General features: G+C 40.7%; 2 protein-coding genes across 4 annotated transcripts in view; both read left to right on the top strand.

Moving 5' to 3' along the window:
* LOC106092794 (zinc finger SWIM domain-containing protein 8 homolog) overlaps nt 1-4,146 on the top strand; it is a 51,856-nt gene extending 47,710 nt beyond the window's left edge. For all 3 annotated transcript variants that reach the window (XM_013259720.2, XM_013259719.2, XM_013259718.2), the window contains exons 7-9: nt 65-403; nt 482-631; nt 4,060-4,146. In XM_013259720.2, the coding sequence (XP_013115174.2) occupies nt 65-403; nt 482-631; nt 4,060-4,126 (556 nt within the window). In that variant the 3' untranslated portion in view covers nt 4,127-4,146. The remainder of the gene's footprint in view (nt 1-64; nt 404-481; nt 632-4,059) is intronic.
* Nucleotide 4,147: 1 nt separating this feature from the next.
* LOC106092795 (box A-binding factor) lies at nt 4,148-13,244 on the top strand. The gene is made up of 2 exons (XM_059366481.1): nt 4,148-6,037; nt 12,583-13,244. The coding sequence occupies exon 1, from the start codon at nt 4,148-4,150 to the stop codon at nt 5,771-5,773; it is 1,626 nt and encodes a 541-aa protein (XP_059222464.1). The 3' UTR covers nt 5,774-6,037; nt 12,583-13,244.
* Nucleotides 13,245-23,611: the final 10,367 nt, after the last annotated feature.

Genomic DNA, 23,611 nt, shown 5'->3' with positions numbered 1-23,611 from the left:
GTGAGTATAGAGTGGCGGGGGGCAAAAAATTTAAACGCATTCATATTTGCCTCCTTTCTTGCAGACCCGCCCAATTACGCTACTTACTAGCCGCCTACAATGTTGGCATGTTGGCCATGGAAACACTGGCACGCCGTGTTCATGATGATCGCCCTCAAGCGAAGTATGCACGCAATCCTCCTTATGGCGAAGATGTCAAATGGCTGCTTCGAATATCCAAGAAGTTAGGCTCACAGTATCTGCATCAGTTCTGCGTGTGTGCTGTCAACTCCATTGTTAGTCCGTTTGTTTTACACGATGTGGCCATAGAGTCGGCACATTATTTGGGACGCAACAATCATCAATTGGTGATGCAGCATTTAAGATCGGCCCTAACGCCATTGGTGCAAAAATGTCAGCAGATGTAAGTTGTTAGATAAGTCAATTTTTATAAATTTTTTTAAACTTTTTTATCATCTTTGGTTTCTTTGGCTTGTTTTAGGTACATCCAATGTATTCATCAGAAATTGTATCATTTAACACCAGCCGATTATGAAGATTTCGCCAGTATAGTTGTGGCTGCACGCGCAGCATTTCAAATCACTCCAGAGGGTAGTGCACAATTTAAGGACTGGTTGCAATCAATCAAGAGGTGAGTTTGTGTATATGAACATGACTGGAATCGAAAAATATGGCAAATAATCATTGCAACAGGTGTGAGTCTATTGAGAGGGAGAGAGATAATAGGCTGCCTACTAAATATGTCAATTGGGCGGAAGGTATTGTGTTATTTGAATAATCAAACTTCTATATGCGAAATACATAGGGCTGCTATCATTATCAAGAGGTCGAATGCTAATATGGCTTACCTACTGGTTGTTCCAAAGGAAATACATTTGTAAAGGGTGATTTTTTTGAGGTTAGGATTTTCATGCATTAGTATTTGACAGATCACGTGGGATTTCAGACATGGTGTCAAAGAAAAAGATGCTCAGTATGCTTTGACATTTCATCATGAATAGACTTACTAACGAGCAACGCTTGCAAATCATTGAATTTTATTACCAAAATCAGTGTTCGGTTCGAAATGTGTTCATTCACCGTAACGTTGCGTCCAACAGCATCTTTGAAAAAATACGGTCCAATGATTCCACCAGCGTACAAACCACACCAAACAGTGCATTTTTCGGGATGCATGGGCAGTTCTTGAACGGCTTCTGGTTGCACTTCACTCCAAATGCGGCAATTTTGCTTATTTACGTAGCCATTCAACCAGAAATGAGCCTCATCGCTGAACAAAATTTGTCAAAATTTGAACACATTTCGAACCGAACACTGATTTTGGTAATAAAATTCAATGATTTGCAAGCGTTGCTCGTTAGTAAGTCTATTCATGATGAAATGTCAAAGCATACTGAGCATCTTTCTCTTTGACACCATGTCTGAAATCCCACGTGATCTGTCAAATACTAATGCATGAAAATCCTAACCTCAAAAAAATCACCCTTTAGGATGGGATGTTTATTGTGTTTAGTATTAAAGTAGCAACCACTTGCCTATGAAAGACTCTATCGGGCCTGGGGAGAATCCATCCTGTGTTTTCTCCTCGCAATTGCGTGGAAGTGGTGTAAAAGGTGCTCGACCGTCTCCAACTTCTGCTCGTCATCGCGCACCCTGCAGTCTGCCTCTCCCTGCGTCCAGCGAGTCGGCAAAGTTATGTGTGGTCACCACAACACATAACTTTGCCGGAGTCGACTGAAGTCGATTTTTTGAGGTCGAAGTCGGACTTTAGTTTGGAGTTGAGTACGCTTGCCCCAACTCCCAATCGTTCTCCGACATCGGCTTAATATTCCGACATAGACTTCAACCGGGGGTTGGAGTCGATGGCTAGACCCGCAACACTCAGCACAAGCCCACGTTCATTCGCCCAATGGGGGGTAGCTATGAGCACGACACACAGGCTGGAACATTGAGGTCCGATCTGTGTGGTGTTCATTGCTGTCACCAGAAGCCTAGCTGCGAGCTATCGGGCGTGTCGACAGGTTGCGGATAGTGGAATGCTCCATACGGAGTAGCTGCAACGGTAGTGGCGGACAATCAGCGGTATCGAGCAAAGAGTCTCAGTGAGAGGTCAGGCGGCACCGGCCTATGATGCTCTATATGACATGGCGAGTTATTGGCGCCTTTAAATAACCAGTGGTCACCCTGCTCCGCTCTCCGACATCGATTTAATACTCCGACTTAGACTCCAACCGGGGGTTGGAGCCGATAGCTAGACTCCATAGCCCCGGTAGTGACCACTTAGGACTCCTATCAGCAATCTGAAGAAATGCTTACTCAGCTCTAGAACAAACTGTTCCGCGAAATACTCGGCCGCAACACACAGCACAAGCCCACGTTCATTCGCCCTGCAGGGGGTAGCTATGAGCACCACACAGGCTGGAACATTGAGGTCCGATCTGTGTGGTGTTCATTGCTGTCACCAGAAGCCTAGCTGCGAGCTATCGGGCGTGTCGACAGGTTGCGGATAGTGGAATGCTCCATACGGAGTAGCTGCAACGGCAGTGGCGGAAAATCAGCGGTATCGAGCTAAGAGTCTCAGTGAGAGGTCGGGCGGCCTATGATGCTCTCTATGACATGGCGAGTTATTGGCGCCTTTAAATAACCAATGGTCACTCTGTTCCCGCGGCGATCGGTCCTTTGGCCCGGAACGAGTTTGCTCACCTACAGGAGCATGATGAGTATCATCACCTCCACTTGAATATGTGGCTACAACAACAACGTTTCATTCGCATGACTTTTGAAGAAGACGTCCACCCTGCCAAGAAGCTCGCACAGTGGAGGGCTCACTGATTCCTTACCACGTTCGCGCCAATCAGCGATCCATTCCTGGCCAGCTCGTTGTTGTTCCCGGCCACCCAATAGATTCTAACAGCCTTCCCCTTGTTTCGAAGAAGTTCTTTGCATCTTCTAACCAGTCTCGTTGTTGTTGTAGTAGCAGTGTGTGGTACACTGAAGCGGCAGCCCTTACCGATGAAGTAATTCATCGGGTCAATCCGGTACATACAACCGACGGCCATGGGATTGAACCAGTCTCGTCCTCATATGGCGCAACGCCAGAGCCTTCAGTCACGCCTGACAATCGACATATATCGTAACAGTCTTGTCAGACGGTCTCGCATCACCCTTGTCTTCAGGACCGCAAAAACTTCCGCCTGAAAGACGCTGCACATGGGTGGATCGGGGCTCAACAGTGCATATAGAGCCTTCCCCTTGGTTCGAAGAAGCTACTTGCATCGTCTAGCCAGTTTCGCACTCACATGTGCATTCTATTGCCTTCAGGGTCGCGAAGAAATCCGCCTGAAATTTGCTACATCCGTCCAGAAAGCTCTGATTCCAAGGAATTCAATGAAGTATGCTGCTCCGGTGACCCCATCCAATTTAGAACCATCCGTGTACATAGAAGGTCCCGAAAGAGCCCTTTTGAGAAAATGACGTCCACCTTTTCACAAAGAAAGGACTCTCCTTATCTACGACATCCTTGTATATGATATGGGCATATGCCATGCCACTACACCGCACCTCATTCCACAGCAGAATGGAAGAATGTCCATAGTTTTAGGAACGCCATGAACCTGACTCACTTAGACTTACAGCGATATTCAATGGCACAGAAACAAAATACAGGTACAGAGGCATTATTTAGAGAATGGCATTCAGCGCCTATCTCAGGGCACTCCTTCTTGCTCCAGCACCGCTGCGCTACCCTGTACTTCCCTGTACGACCATTCTGCGGAGAGCATGGTTATCAAGAGCCCGCCGTAAACATAGACTGTACTGTCTCGTCTTTACCCTATAAGGTCTTACTATCCAGTTACGAGAGTAGAGCGCATTCAGTCCCCTTCTCCAGCTTAGTTTTTGCTCAAGAATTATGCTCCAGTACTTGGCTTTCGGAGAGAGCGGCATCTTGAATTAGTTATGTAAATCACTTTATGTCTTCCAGTACTTATACCAACAACGACCCTGATCAAATCCCCATATATAATCCTCCATTTTTATATTTTTCTCAAATACTTTCAGATCGAAATCGTGTAAAAAAGAGTTATGGACACAAATAAATGCTGCCCTTCAAAGTAATGCCAAATGACAAAGACTTGATTCACATAGCATGAACACACCAACACAGTCCTCATCATCCACAACATCCCTAGCAGCGGCATCTGTGCAGGCTCCAACAGCTGCTGCAGCAGCAGCTACAGGTAATAATAGTAGCATTAACAATGCAACAGGTCTGAGTAATAGTAGCAACAACAACAACAGTGGTGTGGTTGTTGGTGCACCTGCTCCTTTATATGAGGGTCCATCGTGTAGTAAAACAAATGTTCTTGCGGTGGCGAATGATACGTCGGTGCGTAGTTTAAATTCACCACTTTCTACAACATCGGTTTCTTCGACCTTATCTACGACACCCACAACGACATCTGCTGCCTCATCGTTAACAGCATCGACAGGATCATTTGCATTTGTCTATGGTAATACCAGTGGCGGAGGAGCGAGCGGTGGTGGAGTTGGGCATAAAACTTCAGCTTCCAGCAGTTCTTCGTCAGCGATTTCTAGCAACATGCAATTGACACCGTCAAGCCATAATGGGGCCAGTACTTCAGGGGTGGTTGTTGGGGGCAGTGATGGTACCACCATGTTATCGGATGCATATCATCATCAGCAAATGCAAATACAATTGCAGCAACAGTTTGAGCAACACTATCAGATACAGTTTTACGATCAACAAACTTACTTGCAGCAACAGCAGCAGCAGCAGCAGCAACAGCAAAAGCCATCACTAACGGCCCAGCAAAAAGCTCCTCTGACCTACAGTTCCGAACAGCAACAAAGACACAGTGTGTTTGGTACAGCGGCAAGTATTGCTAATGTGACTGCTCCGCATCATCATCATCATCACCAGCATACAATTAATGGTGCTGCCGCTAGTACGACCAGGCAGTTGTCAGCTCCTGCGCCTCCGCCGCCGCCTCCTCCTCCCCCGCCACCACAAACGGCTCCACAATCTATTGTGTTAATGGCTGTCAATACAACAACATCATGTATAACACAATCGAATGCAGCTGGTACTGCAACGACAACGATAGCAACAACAACAAAAACTAGTAACAACAACAATAACAGTCATCATTTATATTCACCACAATCAATAAATTTCGTCAATGCCACAAATAATGGTGTGATTGGTGGTGGTGCTGCTGGCTCTAATGCAGCCAATTTAACTATGGAGTTAAGAAATTATCATCCCCATCATCATGCAACGCAACAGCAACATCCTCCACAACAACAACAGCAACAACAACAGCAACATCATCATCACCATCATTATCATCATAATGTGCATAATTTAACATCAAATGCTGCTGGTACAGCTTCATCTACAACTTCAATGTTGCCAACACAATCACAAGGGCCACCACCACCATTACCACTAGCACCCACAACATCATCATCGTCGTCATCATCTTCGCCAGCATCCTTGAGTTTTGCTCCTCCGCTGCCGTCACATGGCAACGCTCCACCAACAGTCTCTCTTATTATGCCAACACATGGTCAACAGCAACATCTAACAACAGCCCATCATCAGCATCAGCATCAACATCAACATCCACATCAGCATCAGCACCACAACCAGCATCGTGTAAATCCAAATCCAATTCCAAATCCGCAGCATCAGCTTCATCATCAATATCACAATTTGTCTCAAATCAGCCATTACCATCAGCAACTTTAACAACGTTTTTATTATATGTTCTTTGGCTTGTAAGAATTATTTCGACTACATTGAATTCCTGTTAATCTCCTCAATGTTCGGTTTACTTTCCCTAGTTACGGTCGTCATTTTATTTTGCATCTTTGGTTTCATTTGAAAATTTCGAAAACAACAAAAATTGGCTTTTAAAAAAGAAATTCATTTGTATATAATACCTTAAAAAAATAACAAAAACCTCACCGACTTTAAAATTAGGAATTCTTGAACTTGCCCAGTAAACACAGGGTAAGCAGTTCTCTCCATGCATCATTTGATTTCAAAAATTTTTCTAGGCAAACATCTGAATACAACTTGAACTCAACTTGAAAGCAATTCACGTCTAAAATTGTCCATTTTTTGACTATGGTATCGGCTATTGACCTCGTTGCTATTTGAATATCTGTGGTTCCAATGTCCCAGTGTTTCGTCAAAATGTAAATTTAATCTTTTTGAAGGTTAAGGCGTGTTATTGTCTTCATGTTTGATATTGCCCGCCAGGCGCTTAAAGAACTATCCTACCATGTTCTGCAAAAAACATTCTGTTGAAGAAGTCACTTTTAGGGGATTAAGTGATGGTAGAGCTCTTCTGACATACTTCCTGACCATCTTATTCACGTGGTTTCCGTTTTTTGTGTTGTATCTCAATTCATTAAACATCAGCTAGGTTAAGTTGAAAGGCACGCGACTAGCAACTTCGGTTGCTAGCTCCTGCACTCGTAGTAGAGGGAGGGAGTAGAGGGAGGGAGTAGAGGGAGGGAGTAGAGGGAGGGAGTAGAGGGACGGACGGAGTAGGGGGAGGGTGTAGAGGGAGGGAGTGTAGGAAGGGAGTAGAGGCCCGCCAGGCGCTTAAAGAACTATCCTACCATGTTCTGCAAAAAACATTCTGTTGAAAAAGTCGCTTTTAGGGGACTAAGTGATGCTCTTCCGACATACTTCCTGACCATCTTATTCACGTGGTTCCGTTTTTTGTGTTGTATCTTCATTCATTAAACATCAGCTAGGTTAAGTTGAAAGGCACTCGACTAGCAACTTCGGTTGCTAGCTCCTGCACTCGTAGTAGAGGGAGGGAGTAGAGAGAGGGAGTAGAGGGAGGGAGTAGAGGGAGATCGTAAGTAGTGGGAAAGACATCTGCCGAAAGTCAATTCCACATTCGTACTTTTCGGGCGAAAAACGAGTTTTCCCGGTAATCCAGGGTTTGGTCAATTAGCAAATTCGGTTGTTGTTGTTGTTGTAGCCTCATTTTCATATGGAGGTGGCGATCCTCGCCAAGTTCCTGAAAGTGAACAAGTTTGTTCCGGTCCAATGGACCGACCGTCGTGAGAACACGGTGGCCATTGGTTATTTAAAGGCGCCAATAGCTCGCCTTGTCATGTCGAGCATCATAGGCACTCAGTATTTGTGCAAGAGCCGGTGTCGTCCGGCCTCTCACTGAGACTCTCCGCTCGAAACCGCTGATTGTTCGCGATTGCCGTTGCAGCTACTCCGTATAGAGCATTCCACTATCCGCAAACTGTGGACGTGTCCGATAGCTCGCAGCTAAGCTTCCCGTGAAAGCATTGAACACAACATAGATCGGAGCTCAATGTTTCAGCCTGTGTGGTGCTTACAGTTATACCGTGCCAGGAACCTCAAATTCGGTCAACTACCCAAGCACAAGCTAGTGTACTTTCCTTAGTAATCTTGTGTCCATGGCGAACCTCCTTACCTCAGGGATACCAACTTTCCGACGGTGGTCAAGGGAAGCAATAGAGTTGGATACCCTCCCTACCATCGTCGATCAACACCATCGCTCTTCCCCGAACCTGGTCAAGTAGCTCCAAGCAGGACTTTGGGGCCCACCGCCAATGCATGAAAGTTATATTCCATCTTAGGCTTTATATAAGTTTTATAGATATTGGATGTCACATGTTGTTGTCACCCGATCGGATTCGAAGTTTGACTCAAAAGATTCTTAATGAAAATAAGAAAAATGGAGGGAGAAAGGACAGAGCCTTTTGTTACACTATCGGTACCATAAATCTAACGAAGTCATCACACATACCATAAGCGAGCAGCTTTGATAAAAGTGCACCGTTTATATTTCTTATTATCTACCTGCTTTCTTCACGGAGCTATCTACAGTCTTTCGACTCCCGAGTCCTTTTGGCCTTCTGTAAGAGCCTGGCATGGCTGATGAGGAAGATTCAATCCCCTGGCAGCCGGTTGTATGCACCGGATTGAGCCGATGGAGTTCTTCATCGGCAAGGGCTGCCGCCTCAGTGTATAACACAATGCTACAACAACAACAACAACAACAACAACTGGGAAGACTGGAAGTTGGAGACGGTAGAACATTTGCTGTGCCAGTGGCCCACGATGGCGGGGGAAAGGCGTAAAGTTATGGGTGATTACCTCTTCTCTTCGCCTGAGATATGCAGTCTTTTGACCTCTGAGTCTTTCTGGACTTCTGTAAGGGTCTGGTATGGCTGACGGGACGACTCTCTAATCGGTGAGACTTCTTTCGGTCTCTTTGGCAGATTTTCGTTTATCTTTCTCTTCCTTTAACTGCTTTCGTCTCTCTATGAAGCGGTTGGCAACTGAGGTTGCCATGCGCGTGTTCTTTAATATATGGTCACAGTTTAAACTTTTCAACACTGTTTTTTCGTGCCCGCCAGCAGTTCTTCCTCATTAGGTTCGTTTGATATTGTAATGATGAGCTTCCCATCGCATCCAGCTGCAATGCACCTATCAAATGCCTTGGTCAATCCCAAGGCAGCCGGTTGTACATACCGGATTGACTCGATGAAGTCCTTCATTGGCAAGGACTGCCGCCTCAGTGTACAACACACTGCTACAACAACAACAACAACAACAACAACAACAACAACAACAACAAATGCCTTGGTTATACCTAGGGCCAAGATCTTACTTCCACTAAACTGGTAGATGGAGCGAACCCAGCGTTCCGACTGAAATGCCATCAGGTCTTCCGTGGAGAGCTTTCTGTGGAACCCATACTGCCGGTCGCTAAGAATATCGTTAGCCTCCAAATATCTCACATGATGGTGAGTAACCATGCTGTCCATAATCTTGGAAAGCTAACTCATCGTGTTTTTAAACAACCAAATATTATACTTATCCCTAGGAGAGAGTTCTAGTTATTGTTGTTGTTACCACATCCGTATACGGAGGTAGCTATCCTCGTTGTTGTTGTTGTTATAACCACATTTTCATGTGGAAATGGCGATCCTCGTCAAGCTCCTATAGGTGAGCAAGCTCGTTCCAGTCCAAAGAACCGATCGTCGCAGAAACAGGGTGACCATTGGTTACTTAAAGGCGCCTATAACACTCTCTGTGTCATATCAAGCATCGTTGTGTAAGAGCCGGTGCCAACCGACCTCTTACTGAAACTCTCCGCTCGATACTGCTGATTGTCCGCGACTGCAGTTACAGCTACTCCGGATGGAGCATTGCACTATCCGCAACTTGTGGACGCGCCCGGTAGCGCGCAGCTAAGCTTCTCGTGAAAGCAACGAACACTGCACAGATCGAACCTCAATGTCCCAGCTTGTGTGGTGCTCACAGCTATTCCGTGCTGCGATAGCTATCCTCGATAAGCTAAGCTTCTCGTGACAACAATGAACACCACACAGATCGGATCTCAATGTTCCAGCTAGCGTGGTGTTCACAGTTATCCCGTGCCGGGATAGCTTTCCTCGTCATGCTCCATAGCGGAGCAATCTTTTTCCGATCTATATGACTGATCGCCGGGGGACCGTTATGGCCATTGGCTATATAAATTCGCCAATAACTCGCCTTATCATATGGACTACCATAGGCATTTAGTAATTAAGCACAAGTCGGTGCGATCCAGCCTCTCACTGTGACTTTATACTTGATACTTCCGACTGTCCGCAACTGCATTCGCAGCTACTTTGAATACGGAGCATCCCACCATCCGCAACCTGTGGATGCCCTGTGTAGCTCTCAGCAGAACTTTTCATGATGAATTATGAACGAATGCTACACAAATTGGAGCTCAGAGTTCCAAACCATGTGGTGCTTATAGTGATAGGTGAGACAGAGAAAAGGGTGGGTCATTGATTCACAAAAAATTTTCTACCAATTCTGTTTCCTTCTCATCTTCACAAGACTTACAGAAGTTCAGATAATCTACTGAAAGTAGGGCAAACCAACCAGAAGTAGCGCCTCAAGTGTTTTTTCGTCGGAGACAGGAGGGAGATCGGCATTTGTGACTCCGTCTTTATCCGTAAATTTGCCAGGCTTTAGAACAGGGTTCACATGGACATCTTTCGTTTTGGAAATCCGTGTTTCGGCCTCGACTGGAAGCTTGGCACCTGATTTCACTTGTGACCCTTGTTTGCTGAAGTATAGCCTTCTTTCTTGCTGACGTATGGCCTTCTTTCATTGAGAAATTTGGATTCCATCGAACAGTTTCTTAAGATATTTTTATACCCTCCACCATAGGATGCAAATGCAAATTTTGCTCATGAACATTCCACCAAGGAACAGGGGCAAACTTCTCACCTATCAGTGAGTGCAGTCCGATTCAAGTTTAAGCTCAATAAACGGCGTGCCGCAGTGCGACACCTCTTTGGAGAGAAGTTTTACATGACATAGTACCTCACAAATGTTGCCAGCATTAGGAGGGGAAAACCACCGCTGAAAATTTTTTCTGATGGTCTCGCCAGGATTCGAACCCAGGCGTTCAGCGCCATATGCGGACGTGCTAACCTCTGCGCTACGGTAGGCTTCATAGGATGGGGGTATACTAATTTCGTCATTCTGTTTATAACTCCTCGAAATATTCGTCTCAGACCCCATAAAGTATATATATTCTAGATTGTCATGAAATTTTATGTCGATCTGGCCCTGTCTGTCCGTCCGTCTGTCTGTCTGTCGAAAGCACGCTAACTTTCGAAGGAGGAGCTAGCCGCTTGAAATTTAGCACAAATACTTCTTATAGGTGTAGGTCGGTTGGGATTGTAAATGGATCAAATCAGTCCATGTTTTGATATAGCTGTCATATAAACCGATCTGGGGTCTTGACTTCTTGAGCCACTACAAGAAGCAATTTTTATCCGATTTGGCTGAAATTTTGAATGAGGTGTTTTGTTATGATTTCCACAAACTGTGCCAAGAATGGTTGAAATCGGTTCATAACCTGATATAGTTGTCATATAAACCGATCTGGCGTCTTGAGCCACTACAAGAAGCAATTTTTATCCGATTTGGCAGAAATTTTGAATGAGGTGTTTTGTTATGATTTCAAACAACTGCGCCAAGTATGGTTGAAATCGGTCCATAACCTGATATAGCTGTCATATAATCCGATCTGGGGTCTTGACATCTTGAGCCTCTAGAGGACGCAATTCCTATCTGATTTGGCTGAAATTTTGCACGTCGTGTTTCGTTATGACTTCCAACAACTGTGCCAAGTATGGTTTAAATCGGTTCATAACCTGATATAGCTGTCATATAAACCGATATGGGGTCTTGACTTCTTAAGCCACTGGATTACCCAATTATCCGATTTGGCTGAAATTTAGCATGAGGTGTTTTGTTATGATTTCCAACAACTGTGCTAAGTATGGTTGAAATTGGTCCATAACCTCATATAGTTGTTATATAAACCGATCTGGGGTCTTGACTTCTTGAGTCTCTAGAGGACGCAATTCCTATCCGATTTGGCTGAAATTTTGTCATGACTTCCAACAACTGTGCAAAGTATGGCTCAAATCGGTTCATAACCTGATATATCTGTCATATAAACCGATCTGGGATCTTGACATCTTGAGCCTTTATGGGGCGTAATTATTATCTGATTTGGGTGAAATTTTGTACAATGGCTTCTCCCATGACCTTCAACATTCGTGTCAAATATGGTCTGAATCGGTCTATAATCTAAAACAGCTCCCCTATAAAACGATCTCTCTGTTTTACTTTTTGAGCCCCTAAACGACGCAATTCTTATTCGATTTGGCTGAAATACACAATGACTTCTACTATACCCTCCAGCATTCATCCCCTTATGGTCCGTATCGAACCATAATTTGATATAGCTCCAATAGCAATAGCAATTCTTCTTTTATCCCTTCATTTTCTTTCCTTTGTTTGCCTAAAAAGAGACACCGGGAAGAGAACTTGACGAATGCGATCCATGGTGGAGGGTATACCAGATTCGGCCCGGCCGAACTTACCAAGCTTTTACTTGTTCTATTTAAAGTAAACCATAGAAAGACTAAAGTTTTGTTATAAAACTCCACTCCAAGCTTGAATTATTTCTTACATTAGGAATAAGGAAAAGGTATAATTTAAAAAAAGCAAGGGAAATTGCCTATTTTTTTTTTATATACAAATTGTTATTTGTCTAATGTCATCTCAAAACTACTTAAAAACTTCATGTTTTAGTTGCATAGTTTTTGTAAGCAACATTGAAGAATTTGCTCATCAGTTGTATAAAAAAATACTTTAGTTCTGTAAAAGCTCATGGCCGTATTCACAATACTTAATGAAGCCTTAAAGCCCCTGTTCCTTAGTGGAATGTTCATGGGCAAAATTTGCAATGAAGCCTTAAAATGGGGTTATTTGGCAGTTCTGTACTTTAAGTTTTGTGAATACCAGTGTCAAAACACAGAAAAATGTTTTTAGATTTTTTTTAAACAACACCACCGTTTACCATAATGTTTAGCATATTTACACATACATACATACATACATTATAATAATTATAAATATAATTTGTTTAAATTGTATTAAATAACTTTTGTTTTCCTCATTCATTATTATAGGCATAGACAATGGAAAGGCATTGACTTTGAAACTCTAAATGTTAATAAAATAACTCAAAAGTTCTCTGTTCCATGTGGCCCGGGTTCCTTGTGAACGACTGAGAATATGACACTTCTGCCATCTGTTGGAGCTTTTTTAAACATATCGTTTCGAGTCTATTGATTTCTTTTGTCTATGCTATATGTTTGTCCTAACCCTGAGAAACTTCCTTCCCCCATCCCATAATTTCTTTGAGCACCACAGACTGACTGAAATTTCTTATGTTGTTGAACTTTCGTTGTTATGTAAAACGAAAAAGACATCATCATCATCTTATCATCATATATATCAATATTTTTATTGCTTACTTGTTGAAATGTAACATTTGATTTCTCTCTCTCTCTCTGTTTATTTATACATTTTATATATATAATTTTTTTTAGAAAATTATATAACTAAAATTTTTGTTTAAATCATCAAACTTACACATATACATGCAGTTATATGTCCATAGTTATTTATTAATTGAAACAACAAAAAGAAAAATTACAAAAAAATACACATACATACATAAATATGGCAAAATCTAATACCTTTTATTTGCATTCTTCAAAAATGCCCAACAAAAACATAAGATCCAAATTCATATTTTTATGAAACTTCAGGAAATAACACTTGTTTTATTTTTCTAATTTCAGAATGTGTTCATCATTTTTAAATGATTTTTTTTTTTAAATTTTTTTTTAATATATACACACATATTTTTGAAGTTTAAGTAATTTTTTTTGTTTAATTTTTTACATTTATATAATTTGTAATAAATTAATTTTTACATCATAGTTTTTTTTCAGCTTAGTTTTTAAGAAGTTTATTTTTTAGTTATTATTATATTTTCCCCAACATACTTTTATTGTACATATAAAGATTTTTAGAAGTTTTGAATAAATATGGTTTTTTGGATTTATTTCAAAACTCGCTGAAAAACAAAACAAATCTGAAATATGAGTATGTTCTTTAATATCAGCCCAATTCTGAAAACTCCCTGAAACTCTTCCTCGAAAAAAATCCTCGTACTCTGATTGAATGGGGAGTGGGAAAATTTGGGAGAGGGAAATTCGAAAACAGCTGTTTTGCTTCAGCTGTTTTATTTTGGCTTAACATTGGTTATTATTTTTTGGAAAAAAGAACATAAAATGGAAAAATAAGCAAAAAGATGTTATAAAGGTTGTTAAAAAAGTCTACAAACATGCTTAGGGTTGCTTTTGTAATGTTTGTTTTACTTTTTGTATTTTAATAGTGCACAATTATGGCCCACAGCTTGTTACGATACTTCTGTGTTGTGATAACAACTTTCCGTCCAACAATCGTTGGCTAAAATGAGACGCTTTCAGATTGGTCTGGTGGAATTTTGGCGTTTTCTCTTGACAAAAGAAGGTGGCGACCCTTTTCAAGCCCTTATAGGCGAGCAAGCTTGTTCCCGTCTATGCGACCAATCGCCGCGGGAACATGATTGCCATTGGTTATTTAAAGGCGCCAATATCTCGCCTTGTCGTAGATGGCTGAACCTACCGAATCGTTCTTAGGCAGAACTACTTTATCGAGTAGTTTAAAGGTTTGCTTCTACTTCGTCGTCATGAATGCTGTGTTGGTCTGCCTGATAGCTAGAACTTAAAGATCTAATCGAGGTGGTGATCCTCGTCAAGCTCTTATAGGTGAGCAAGTTCGGTCCAAAGGACCCATCGCCGCGAGAAAATGGTGGCCATTGGTTTTTTAAAGGCACGGGAACATGATTGCCATTGGTAATTTAAAGGCGCCAATATCTGACCTTGTCGCAGGTGGCTGAATCTATTTTAATGAGTAGTTTAGAGGTTTGCTCCTACTTCGTCGTCATGAATGCTGTGTTGGTCTGCCTGATAGCTAGAACGTAAAGATCTAATCGAGGTGGTGATCCTCGTCAAGCTCTTATAGGTGAGCAAGTTCGTTTCGGTCCAAAGGACCCATCGCCGCTAGAACATGGTGGCCATTGGTTTTTTAAGGCGCCCATAACTCGCCTTGCCATATCGAGCGTCACAGGCACTCACTGAGACTCTCCGCTCTCGATACCGCTGATTGTTCGCGACTGCAGTTACAGTATGGAGTATTCCACTATCCGTAATCTGTGGACGCACCCGGTAGTTCTCAGCGAAGCTTCTCGTGATAACGAAAAACACTACACAGATTGGAGCTCAATGTTCCTACCTGTGTGGTGCTCATAGTTATCCCGTGCCTCGCAAATGTCGACCTAAAGTGCCATAGGTGAACATGCTGATTTCTGGTCTCCGGTGGACTCCCATTCTACTGGGACTACTTCACGTCATTCGTACTTAATTATTTTTTTTTTAAAGCCATATTGTCGTGATCGGCACGGGATAACTGGGAGCACCACACAGTCTGGTACTTTGAGCTCCGATCTGTGTGGTGTTCATTGTTATCACGAGAAGATTAGCTGCTAGCTACAGGTTGTACGCTCCATATGGTGTAGCTTGATGTCGCGACTCCCCCCAAACTCGGGTCCTTTCCAGGTTTCAGGAACGGGATCACTCTGCCCATTTTTCAGACATCGGGAAGACAGGTTGAGGACAGTAGGAAGGTACTCAACTCCAGGTAAATTCAGATTCTTCAGCATCAGTGTAGAGAGTAACAACATAACTTGTTACTTCGCCCACAGTAAATTTTGATGGCTGTCAATCGGCTCGGAGACCACGTATGCGGTGAAAGGCTCTCCCCCTTGCCCTGTCACTCTCGGGATGCACAATAAATTGACGGTTGCACAACCTGGCGCATCTCTTTGGAACAGTCACGTCGCCAAAAGTGACTGAGGTGCTGTCATCCCGTCTACCGGGGTTCGAGAGTGGCTTAACAGTAGATCACAGATTGCTTAAACCGGTGACTAAGTTACTAAGTTGCTCCAAGTTTTCCAGCCACAAATTCCGCTTATGTTCGTTGACTATCCTGTTTATTGTCAGATTCAGCTCGCTGAATCTGCGGTTAGTCGGGTCCATCGCACTCCCCGCGAGTACCACTGACTGCGCCGGGTAATTGGGCCGCACTTGGGGGTATTCGACCGGCTGTTATAAAGCGAGCGCTTGCTGCATTAACGATGTCTCGGAATTTCCTCTCGGCAACTAAAACATCCGAGGGGGGTGTGAGTTCACTGAATCGGCGATTGGTGTACACTCTGAAGCCTACCCAATCGGCCTTCTTCTGATCGATAAACGTTCGGCGCTCAGAGGTTATGAAGTCGGATGATCGGTCGATGGTGAGAATTATGAGGAAGTGATCTGACCCCAAAGAGATGACGGCTTGCCAGGATTCGTCACTCAGGAGATCAGGCGATGCAATGGAAATGTCACCGGCACCGCCCGATGATGGAGGCGGTTCTAGCACACCGAACAGAACCATGGTCCAGGGTCAATCCCTGCACGGACCAGAAGCGTGCGGAGAAGGCACTCCGGGATGTGCCTCTCCCATGACGAAAAAAGGACGGACACGTACATTGAGGCGGCAGCCCTTGCCTATGAAGGATTCCATCGGGTCAATCCGGTGTGTACAACTGGCTGCCATGGGATTGTTTTGCAACCTGTGGACGCGCCCGATAGCTCCCAGCAGAGCTTCTCATAAATACGACTAACACCACACAAATCAGAACTTAGTGGTAACAGGATCAAACGGATGTTTGGTTATAATATATCTGTATCAGGTTGTTAATCGATTGGAAAATAATAAACATGAGTGCTGAAGGAAGCGCTGACAGCTTTTCCTTTTCCCAGTTCATTTCTCTATCTCGTTTCTAGATCTGGTCTGAGGATTCACGCTTTTTTCTCCACACTCTCATCCAAACTTTTTGCTCGCTATCTTATTGAGGTCTAGCCTGTGTGGTGCTCAAAGTTATTTCGTGTCACGGCCAAACGGATGACTGGTTATAAGAGATCTATTGTATATCAGGTTGCTAATCGATTGGAAAATACTAAACATGAGTGCTAAAGCAAGCATCACAATAGTTATTTAATTTAAAGCAACATAAAATAAGAGTCTGCTGATGTTATCTCTCATATCAATTTGAGCACCGTGCCACACAGGTAAGCATGAACGTCTACAACGCTGAACTTTTGGATTTAAATTTTGGCGTGAACATAAATAAAATTTCAGCGGTGGTTACCCCCTTATTAATGCTGGTGGCATTTGAAAGTTATCCAGCTCTCTAGGGGCTCAAAAAGTAAAACCGGAGAACGGTTAGATGGGAGCTATACCAGATTATGGACCTATTCGGACCATATTTAGCGCGTTTGTTTAAGATATTAGGAGAAGTTGTTGTGCAAAACTTCAACCAAATGGGATATGAATAGCACTCTCTAGAGGGTCAAGATGTATAATCTGGAGATCGGTTTATATGGGAGCTATATCTAAATATGAACCGATATGGCCCATTTACAATCCCAACAGACCTAAACACAAGGGAATATTTGTCCAAAATTTCAGGCGCCTAGCTTTACTTGTTCGAAAGTTAGCGTGCTTTCCACAGATAGACGGACATGGCTAGAACCGACTTAAAATGTCATGGCGATCGAGAATATATATGCGAGTACTCTATAGGGTATTTTATCAATATTTCAATGACTCAGTTGGAACAATATATTGTTGTTGTTGTAGCCAAATTTTCACGTGGAGGTGGTGCTCCTCGTCAAGCAAGCTCATTCCGGTCCAAAGAACCAATTGCAGCGGAAAAAGGGTGTCATTGGTTATTTAAAGGTGCCTATAGCTCGTCATCGAGTATCATAGGCACTCAGTATTTGTGCAAGAGTCGGTGCCATCCGACTTCTCACTGAGACTCTCCGCTCGATACCTGAGCGGTATTTGGTGTGGGTGTTAAAGTTATAACTTCATATGAAATACCACATATCAACCAAACCAAACCTCTGAAGTATCACAATGGACAAATGTTGTCCAAATAAATGTGATTTAATACTGCCACTTAAACCTTACCTATTATAACCCTACATCAATAAAAATTATCCGTGCAATATTTCAAGGTGATTGTTTTTGTGCGATCGAACTCTTTGTGACAAAATATCACTGCAGCGAAGTAGGTTTCATAAAGTTTATTCTTACGTCGATGATTAGGATGTCGTTTTCCCGATAAGAGAGTACCAAGCCTCTCAACCTTTGGTAAACATAGACGAAGGCAGGAGGCCACCGTGGCATAGAGGTTAGCCTATGACGCCGAACGCCTGAGTTCAAATTCCGGCGTGAACAAAATAAAAAAATTTTGGAGTTGATTATCCCCTTACAAATGCTGGCTACATTGGTTTGGTATCCTGCCATGTTAAACATCTCTACCAAGTGGTGTCGCTATGCGGCACGCCATTCGGACTCGGCATAAAGAAGAGGCCGCTTGTCATTGAACTTAAACGTTCGAACGTTGAACCCTGTTCCAAAATGGATTGTTCATGGCAAATTTAGTAGTAGACGATGGCAGGATGAATGGCGTAGGGGGTTTTTATTGACATCTTGGGATTTAGAGAGTCATGAAGACTCTGACGTGTGAAGCGGTTTTCGGCAGTGATCGTCACTAGTTTACAAAATCTGAAGGGATTGAACAGTCGAGAATATTTGAGTGTTGCAGAGAGCAATCTTCGAACCAATGCTCTTCGCAAGCGTGACGCGTGGTGCTGAATGTCGGATCATAAGTGGTTAGTGGAAAATAGGTTTGACAAGAGTTGATCGGGAATTTAATATGCACATCTCTTTGCGAATATTTTGGTAAAATTTAAGCTGTCTGAGTCTGGGCTATGTTTTTGGTGTTCAGTGTACCCAATTCTCTGTTACTTGATTCCTTAACCCATTAACAAGGAATGGGAAGAAAAATACCCTAGAATAGAGCTGTCTTAGAAAAATTCTAGCTAGAGTTAGGAAAAAGGTATCCTTATGAAATTTCGATTGGCGAAAAGTAATTGGTAAAAACCAGTAAGGTAAGTCAGGCGGAGCCGACTATATAATACCCGAGTCTTCGTACTACTTTTGATATATAGAACTTATCTCCAAATCTAGTCAGACTTTAATTTTGCAAACCTATTGAAATATCGAATAAAACTTTGTAATATTTTCTTATGATAGGTCAAGAACTGAGGCTTTCTACAGTCTTAAAAGGCCATATCGGTTAAGAGATATATATGGGAACTATATCTCACGCCCAATATTGTAATTATCGGAAAAAAATTGTGGCTTCTACAGCCTTAAAAGCAATAACCTATCAGGGAGCTATATCTAAATCAGGACCGAGTTCGATGAAATTTTTCGCACGTATTAATACGTCAAATACAACGTCTAATGGGAAATTTTAAAAAGATCGGCACAAAATTGTGGATCTAAAGGCCATATCGAATGAAAGATATATATGGGAGTTAAATCTAAATCTGGATTAAATTTTATGACGTTTGGGACGTTAAATAAAACACCTCATGCCAAATCTAGTTAAGATCGGACTAAATTTGTGGCTTCTACAGCCTTAAAAGGCCATATCGAATGAAAGATATATATGGGTGTTAAATCTAAATCTTCACCATTTTTTTTTGAATTTTTGCACACATGTTAGAACGTTAAAGAAAACAACTCATACAAAATCTTGTAAAGATCGGACCAAAATTGTGGGTGCTACAGCTTTATAACACCATATGGAGAAAAGCCATCGAATTTATACAAAATGATCGGCTCTGCCGCCGTTGGTCGATGGTTTCCCAGAATCAATATTTTCAATACACCCGAGTAACAAAAAGTTGATAGGGTCAGATCCAATTATATCTGACGCCAGATAAATGGTTATATATTCTCGTAATTGGATAAAATCAGATCTAATTGGATACAATCTGAAACAATTTGATACAATTGTATCTCCAATTTGTCCCAGATATAAATAGACTTATTATATATAATAATATCAAACTGGATCTCAAATTAAGAAAAATTGCTTATGTGTTTTTATACCCACCACCGAAAGATGGGGATATATTTACTTCGTCTTTCCGTTTACAACACATCGAAATATCCATTTCCCACCCTATTAGGTATATATATTCTTGATCAGCATAAAAATGTAAGACGATCTAGCCATGGCCGTCCGTCTGTCTGTTGAAATCACGATACAGTCTTTAAAAATTGAGATATTGAACTGAAACTTTGCACAAATTTTGTCCATAAGCAGGTTAAGTTCGAAGATGGGCTATGACGGACTACATCTTGATATAGCTGCCATATAGACCGATTCGCCGATTAAGGGTCTTAGGCTCATAAAAGCCACATTTATTATCAGATTTTGATGAAATTTGGGACAGTGAGTTGTGTTAAGCCCTTCGACGTCCTTCGTCAATTTGACCCAGATTGGTCCAGATTTGGATATTTGGATATAGCTGCCATATAGACCGATCCGCCGATTTGGGGTCTTAGGCCCATAAAAGCCACAATTATTATACGATTTTGCTGAAATTTGGGACAGTGAGTTGTGTTAGGCCCTTCGACATCCTTCGTCAATTTGACCCAGATGGGTCCAGATTTGGATTTAGCTGCCATATAGACCGATCCACCGATTTAGGGTCTTAGGCCCATAAAAGCCACATTTATTATCCGATTTTGCTAAAACTTGGGACAATGAGTTGTATTAGGCCCTTCAACATCTTTCTGCAATATGGCTCATATAGACCGATCTTTCAAATTTAAGGTATTGGGCCTATAAAATGCGTATTTATTATCCGATGTCGCCGAAATTTGGGACAGTCCAACATTCTTCTTCAATTTGGCACAGATCGGCCCAGATTTGAATACAACTGCCATATAGACCGATCTCTCGATTTAAGGTTTTGGGCCCATAAAAGGCTCATTTATTGTCCGATGTCGCCGAAATTTGGAACAGTGTGTTAAGTTAAGCCCCTCAACATATCTCTGAAATTTGGCCTAGATCGATCAGGATTTGCATATAGCTGCCATATAGACCGATCGCTCTATTTAGGACTTTGGGCCCATAAAAGCCGCATTTATAGTCTGATGTCGCCGAAATTTGGAACAGTGAGTTGTGTTGGGCCCTTCGACATTTTTCTTTAATTTGGCTGAGATCGGTCCAGGTTTGTATATAGCTGTCATATAGACCGAACTCTCGGTTTAAGGTTTTATGCCCTAAAAGGCGCATTTATAGTCCGATGTCGCAGAAATTTGGGACAGTGACTTATGTTAGGTTTTTCGACATCCGTGTCGTTATTAGTATTTGGTCCAAATCGGAACATATTGCGATATAACTGCTATGGGACAGATGGTATGGAATTTTCAACGAATTTTGATGAAAGGTGGTTTACATATATACCCGAGGTGGTGGGTATCCAAAGTTCTTAACGCCTTTTTACTTGTTTTAGCTTACTCTTGAAAAGTTGTTATGAATTTGAGTTTCCTCCTACTCTATGTGTTTGGGTTGCACTTGCACCCATAAAAGGAGCATTTTTTTCCGATTTCGATGAAATTTGCAACAGTAAGTTTTCCAACAGACTTCCACACCTTTTTGTTGAATGTGGTCCAGGTCGGACCATATTTAGATATAGCTACCATATAGACCGATACCCCGAAATAGAGTATCAAGTTCATAAAAAGAGTATTATCTATCCGATTTCGATGAAATTTGAAACAGCTCCTTTATGGACAACATCTACTGTTCTTTTCGAATCTCATAAAAATTTTGAATATTTTACATTCTGTAACCATATTACGTTTAGAAAATAAAACTGCCTATATGACATACTACCAATTGTTAACACCATCAATCACATATTTTTAGAATTGGAAACTATTTTAGTAAAATGCCTTAAAGGATTACTAACGTGAATATATTATTTGCTATATAATTTAAAATAGAATATAAGCATTTCTACGTTAAAACACTGAGAGAATAAAATGCAATTATTTGTAGCGCAAGATATGCATATATAGAGCCCAAGATATAATTATATTTAAGGCCAGCTATAGATATATATATATAACATATCTCTTTAGATATTATTAAATATAGCAGATATAATTATATCTGGTTCCATATTCATGTATATCTACTACTACAGTTATATATAGCATGAAGTGTAATTATATGCAATTAGATGTGGCAGATCCATTTGGATCTAATTAGATCCAACTTTATATCAATATTAATGCTCTAAGTAATGAAAATGTGAAATTTCATCAAAATCATCAAAATGGGCCAAGATTACCGAGTGAAGCAGCCAGTAATCGCATTTGCTAGACCCGTGTTCGTTAACTTAAGCAATATGCGTGTTAGTCGACAACAACAATAATTATAGTTTATTATGTGTCTGAAAGAAAACCGAAACGGAGAAGAGAATTTTTATAGCCTGTACGAATAACATCAAAAAATAATACTATTTGCGATTCCGGGGGGTTTTAATCAATATCGCCGACTTCTTAGAATCTATCCTCAGTGTACAATGCTGTTTTTCCTTTCAAATGTTCCACAAGGATCGAACGCCAGAATTTTCTTACTCAAAATTACTTCAAAGCAATCCTGAAAATACTGCAGTCTTGTAAAGGAACACTCGAATACACCTTCAGAAGATGAACTTTATTAAAGATATGAATATTTTTTGGTTTCCCTAAGGCCTTTTGGTATTGAGTCTTCAGAACCAGCAAATTTAAAAGCATACAATCTGTGCATACATACTTATTTGGAAACATTTTTTTTGCAATTTTGTCTTGGAAAAAATTTTTCAATTTATGTATTTAAAGAAAATTTCATAGAAATTTTGGCTTTCGTTTGTCTATAGAGAACATTTCTAAATTGTTTAAGAAAATTTTGTTTTAAAATTTACTTTTATTCCCTAGCTTTCTTGGCGCTATGTGTTTCTAACATTTTTTACATAAGGAATTTGATAAAAATAAATGTCTATTCTTATATTTCTTCTTAGTAAAATTGTCTTACTATAAAAAAACTTGTTTTTGTTTTGAGAAAAAAAATGTTTTTGTTAAAAATTTGAATATCGTTTATTTCATAAAATAAACTTTTACAATAACCTTTAAAAAAATATATAAGATACTATTTTAAATGTTTGTTTATTACAACATTTCTTTTTTATTTAACCTGAAATTGAAGAATGAACTTCAATTTAGTATATCTATTAACTTTAGTTCATTTTCATGGAATTTTGTATAAATGTATATTCTATTCCATTTAAGAAACTATGTGAGCATAATAGAATAGTTGCAATTCATGAGTCCAAATATCACCTCATATGTATATTTTTCAAAATTATTTTATATGTCAAAGATTTACACACACACACACAATCTGTATAATGTACTAATGGGCCTAAAAAATCCCTAAGAAATTAAATTTTAGCAAAAAAGAAAAATAATACAAAATAAAAATGAAACACACATTGCGTCTCAAGTATAGTAAAAAAACAATAGTAGTGATCTTAAATAAGAAACAAAAATATATATAAAAAAAAATTCAACCAAAATCAATCTGCAATATATACTCGTATATAAAGAACTCATACATAAATTTTAAAATGAAAAACGTTCATGTTTAAGTACTTAAACGTAGACACATTTACAATCATCTTTTACGCACACATCCATTTTTAATTGCAATTTGTTTGATTTCTTACATTAAAGTAAAAACAGATGATGAAAGTTAAGAAAAAAAATCTATTACTACATTTAAAGATAATAACGAAATAACAGTTTTACCTCATTTTAAAAACTATTTGTCATACACTCACTCACTCACTCACTTGACTCGATTTGATACACTCAACATACAAAAAGATACATAACATACCATGCATCAGTACTAACATACATTACCAAACAACTGTCGATAATTGGATAAAAGAACCCACATAAAGAATAGCAAATTAAAAGTATTTTTCTTTTATAGGGATAGCATCCAAGGATTTATAAGCAATTTTTATCCCTAAAGATATCGACATTTTTGATTGATTCCAATGCCGAACATAGAGC

The sequence above is a fragment of the Stomoxys calcitrans genome, chromosome 4, assembly GCF_963082655.1.
Source record: "Stomoxys calcitrans chromosome 4, idStoCalc2.1, whole genome shotgun sequence".
Classification (NCBI taxonomy): Eukaryota; Metazoa; Arthropoda; class Insecta; order Diptera; family Muscidae; genus Stomoxys; species Stomoxys calcitrans.
Note: the sequence above shows the minus strand (reverse complement) of the source record. Positions and strands in the feature narration are given on the sequence as shown.